The sequence below is a fragment of the Procambarus clarkii genome, chromosome 70 (assembly GCF_040958095.1).
Source record: "Procambarus clarkii isolate CNS0578487 chromosome 70, FALCON_Pclarkii_2.0, whole genome shotgun sequence".
NCBI classification, from domain to species: Eukaryota; Metazoa; Arthropoda; class Malacostraca; order Decapoda; family Cambaridae; genus Procambarus; species Procambarus clarkii.
In genome coordinates this window covers 19,286,078-19,291,303 of record NC_091219.1, presented here as the reverse complement: position 1 = coordinate 19,291,303, position 5,226 = coordinate 19,286,078, and the positions used below count along the sequence as shown (strand labels likewise).

The window sequence follows — 5,226 nt, the reverse complement described above, 5'->3', positions numbered from 1 at the left end:
TGGGGACAGGCAGCCTGAGTGTATTCATACACGTTAGGCTTTTATCGTTGCCCCCACACCCACCCCCCGCTCCCCCTATTCCTTTCCCCAAGGCCTAATTACTGACCCCGCCCAGGATACAACCCCACAACAAGCTGACTAACTCCTGGGTACCTACATACTGCTAGGTGAACAGCTGCATTAAGTGAAAGAAAATGTGCCCAACCATTTCTGTCACACTCGGTATCCGAACCTGGAATGTTCAATGACTGTATTTTGAGGGATATATTATATATATATATATATATATATATATATATATATATATATATATATATATATATATATATATATATATATATATAAACAAGCTTTTGTAGTGGTCTTAATAACCCTTTCCCGGTTGATAGGGTTAAGTCCAACAAATAATATTAAATTTTTAAGCATTTCTTCGTGAGTTTTTTTTTAATGAACGAACTATACAATATATACATCTACATTTTTTGTATACATAAACTGGCCCAACTCTTGTCGTGTTGTTTTGTGGGATTTCAACCACTTTTCAACTTTGTTCATGTTCAAGCAATTTGAAGATCCTTTTCAACCAAGATCAATATATTTAAAGGATCAAGACAGAGGTTGAGATTGGGCCACTATGCAGCCCAGGGGTCGAAGTTCGGTCAATATGCAGAGCAAGAGTCAAGGTTGGGACAGTGTACAGAGCAAGAGTCAAGGTTGGGGCAGTGTACAGAGCAAGAGTCAAGGTTGGGGCAGTGTACAGAGCAAGAGTCAAGGTTGGGGCAGTGTACAGAGCAAGAGTCAAGGTTGGGGCAGTGTACAGAGCAAGAGTCAAGGTTGGGGCAGTGTACAGAGCAAGAGTCAAGGTTGGGGCAGTGTACAGAGCAAGAGTCAAGGTTGGGGCAGTGTACAGAGCAAGAGTCAAGGTTGGGGCAGTGTACAGAGCAAGAGTCAAGGTTGGGGCAGTGTACAGAGCAAGAGTCAAGGTTGGGGCAGTGTACAGAGCAAGAGTCAAGGTTGGGGCAGTGTACAGAGCAAGAGTCAAGGTTGGGGCAGTGTACAGAGCAAGAGTCAAGGTTGGGGCAGTGTACAGAGCAAGAGTCAAGGTTGGGGCAGTGTACAGAGCAAGGGTCAAGGTTGGGGCAGTGTACAGAGCAAGGGTCAAGATTGGGGCAGTGTGTGCATAAAGGGTCGAGGATGGGCCAATATGAAGAACAGAGGTCAAGATTGGAACGGTATGAACAAAGGTCAAGGCTGGGACAATCTGAACAACAAAGGTCAAGGCTGGGACAATCTGAACAACAAAGGTCAAGGCTGGGACAATCTGAACAACAAAGGTCAAGGTTAGGTCAATGAACATAACCCAAAACCGAACACTGGACGAACCGTTCACACAATTCTTCCTCTGGTCAAGCAATATATTTCAAGATTACAACACATTAAAAGTTCTGATTAAAATGTTAATTACTGGGACGCGTCTGTATCCAGTGCCTATTTTTAGATGCCATAAATAAGAAAAATCGTAATGGCATATATACGTCTAAGACTTACATTCATTTCTTGTGGTAATATATGTTTATTTACATATTAAGGCAGTGATACTGCCTCTGAACATGAGGCTAGTTCGTCTTCATTAAAATTGTCATTCATCGAAATATATTCTTTAAGAATTTATATTGATTAGAATATTTAATTTATTTAAATGATTTTGATTCTCTTTAAGACATTGTTGGTATGATTGTTATATTAATAATAATATATACATACTAGTATTAGGAGCATCATACTGGATTTACTGATTTCATAGGGTGGGGAGACACTTATCTTTGGTGTGGTCATGGGTGGGGAAAACTGTTGAAAAAGAGATGAGTTCCGTTCCTTATCTTGTAAATATATTTGAATGGATGGTGGCGGCTCGACCCATCTTTTATCTTACCAAGTCTACCATTTCATCCCATTTTCTATCTCTCAACTTTTCCTTTTACTAACTCTCTTTTATTTTCTTTCTCCTTCCTCTCTACCTCACCCTTCCTCCCTCTATGCTGTTCTTCCTCTCTCCTCTTCCTCACCAGTTCCATCCTTCTATGTTGCTTATTGCTTCACTCTTTCCAATTATCCTTAATTATTTTATTCCCATATTCACTCCTGGTTAGAGTATCACCCTCGTGCGCATGCGCGTGATCTCAGAATGTAAACACTATACACATATGACACATGAGCCTAGTGCGTGTATGTGAGACCACCGAGTGTAAACAGTGAAAACAATCGGGAACACTAGTTTACACCTCTCCTTAAACTAATGAGGCTGGCAGTGTTTGGGGCAGGTGAAGTGTTTGTGTGATAGACGACCTTTAATGAGGGCGAGGTTAGTAAACCTGATAAGGTGATCTGGTGGGGTGGTCTTCTGATAGGCTTCGGCACAGTGCAGATCAACTCCGTTCGTCACGCTGCAACTCGTCCTCGACTCAAGTCTATTCCATCCAGCGGTTGACCCCACAGACGCATTCATAAATATTAATGACAGTAAATGACATAAATGACAGTAAGGTGTGGGTCCCTTGTACCATTAAGTGCTCCTGAGTTACTCTTGTGTTCCTGCTACGTCACCCAGCCAGGGACATTACGGTAACAGGAGCAACGGAAAGGGGAAAACTACGTTACACTTTATAGTAAATAGTTTGTAATTCATAGTAAGTAGCCGCATATGTCTCTAACGTCGTGACAGTACTGGGTTCTGGGAAGAAGGGCAAGGGTAGCCTAGCAGGTCTTCGCCAGTGGTGGGTATTTCCTTTAGTCTTGCGGGGAATATTGTCTCGCGAACACCTGCCTCTGTCTGTCTGTCCAGTTCCTTCCCTGCTATGACATGTGTTCGCTCTCTGCTCTCATGTGGGGTAATGTGTCGGGCACATGTCGGAGGTGTGACACGGGTGTTGTTGGTGCCCAACCTCCGTGTCTGAGCTTGGTGGGATTGTTCAGTAAACCCTTTCTGTTGTCTGAGAGGGACGTTTGCCTGATCATTGAGCCTCTTCTACTGACTGCAGGAGTCGTGAGCTTATTAGCAAACTCTCTCTCTTTCTCTCTCTCTCTCTCTAACACACCTCATACTCTAATGAGACTGGTACCTTAATAGACTAGGAGACAACAACCAACAGACCAGCACACCAGGTTTCCATATGATTTATGCAACAACGACTTTGTTAACTCCGCACTGCAGAGATCACAAGGAAGATTTATTGTAGTATTTCGCTTAACCTTGGTTCAGATTCTTGGCCTCCACTTTATCTGATAATTAGAGAAACCTGGGAGCTGTTTTTTTGACGCTGTTAATTATCCACATTATAGGATAATTGCATGAATTATCCGGTGTGTGCCGTGTTGAGCCTCTCGCCAGAGCGGCTGTGGCCGGATGAGATGAGGATGATGCGAATGGTGATGAGCACAACGATGAGTGTCATTGATGTAGGGGTTTGGTGCTTCCTTCATGGAATATATAATGTTACTTCTGATTTCTATCCCCTTCCTTTTTGCCTCCGAGGATGTTGATAGCTTCAACGAAACCCGTCATTCAATTACTCGCGTAAGGCCCAAAATTATTATAAAATTAACTTTGGAGAGTTAATTTTTCCAGTTTCTTTCCGAATTATATATATATATATATATATATATATATATATATATATATATATATATATATATATATATATATATATATATATATATATATATATATATATATATATATATATATACCATCTCCTATGGATCTAGATAAATACCAACTTAGCCAGATCTTCAAGAGCATTCATTGGGTTGTTTACAGATGACGTTCGTGGCTGAAATCCAGGATTAAGACGCTGCAATATACTCATCTGCAAAACTGGGCGCGTTTGTTGAACAGGGGCCAGATTTACGAAACAGTTACGCAAGTACTTACGAAGCTGTACATCTTTTCTCAATCTTTAGCGGCTTTGATTACAATTATTAAACAGTTAATGAGCTCCGAAGCACCAGGAGGCTGTTTATAACAATAACAACAGTTGATTGAGAAGTTTTCGTGCTTGCAAAGTGTTTAATAAATGTAACCAAAGCCGTCAAAGATTGAGGAAAGATATACACGTTCGTAAGTACTTGCGTAAAAGCTTCGTGAATCTGGCCCCAGCTTGCCTGGAGGCCCCAGTCATGGCTGCCAGCAGTCTCCGCCACTCGATTGGATACGAATCCAAAATGGTTTTGACATTTACTAAAAAAAATTACAAATTTTCTTCTGCTTCTGTAGACTAACAACATTTAAATCCTAAATAACAATATTATACAAATGATAATGTTATGACGTTATAATGTTGATGATGACAAGGAATAAAACGCTCTCAGTAATCCAGAATAGAAAAACAAAAACATTTGATATCCGGTTAGGCGTCAGAAGTAACTTAGGTAAATTTACAGAGTAATATCGACAGCTGTTTCTCCAGTGACACAGCATATTCCCAGCGACAAATTGCATTTCCACACAAATGCAAAATAACTAAGAACGGAACATGAGTGGGAAGACCTACTCAATAGCACATTATGAAGAGAAGACACATTCCTTCATGAGACAAGATGAAACACTAGGAGTACTATAAACAACCTATGTGAGACTCATGCGTGAGCATGCAGCCCCGGTATGGAATATCCGCATGTAAAAGAACAAGATATAGAACTAAGTTTAAACATATGCAACATTTCTCATTCCTGGGCTATAAGGAAATGTTAAGGGAACTACACCTACACATACAGGAGATAAGGAATAGAGTCGAGATATGATAACGACATTAAAGGTAGCAAGAGAAATCCACAAAGCAGTCGAAAAAGCAATGTTCAAAGAATGAAAGCAGTGCTTGAAGTTAACTTACTATACAGTTTTATATATATATCAGTAATGAAACAAACAATAAAATATTGTGAAGGCGGGGCTTAGGAGCTGACGTTGGACTGAAGACTAGGTGACCCAACTAGGTGCACTAACGAGTAACAACAAACTACCTCCAGTCATTATCAGAGGCGTCTCCTATAACCAATCACCAGAGGCCCAAAAGATTTTATCCAGCTTTTTATTTCCTGTACAGTTTTACCTTTTAGTCTAAGCGTATTTAACTGAATAATAATAATAATAATAATAATAACGAAGGGCCTTACCTACACTAAGCATGACAACTTTACAGTAATGGGAAGATGATAGTGGTGCTAACG

The 5,226-nt window shown here is 40.4% G+C and overlaps 1 protein-coding gene across 1 annotated transcript; it reads left to right on the top strand.

Moving 5' to 3' along the window:
- Positions 1-634: 634 nt before the first annotated feature.
- Positions 635-1,345, top strand: LOC123775222 (uncharacterized). Its single transcript, XM_045770204.1, has one exon. It carries the CDS (start codon positions 635-637, stop codon positions 1,343-1,345), a length of 711 nt encoding a protein of 236 aa, XP_045626160.1.
- Positions 1,346-5,226: the final 3,881 nt, after the last annotated feature.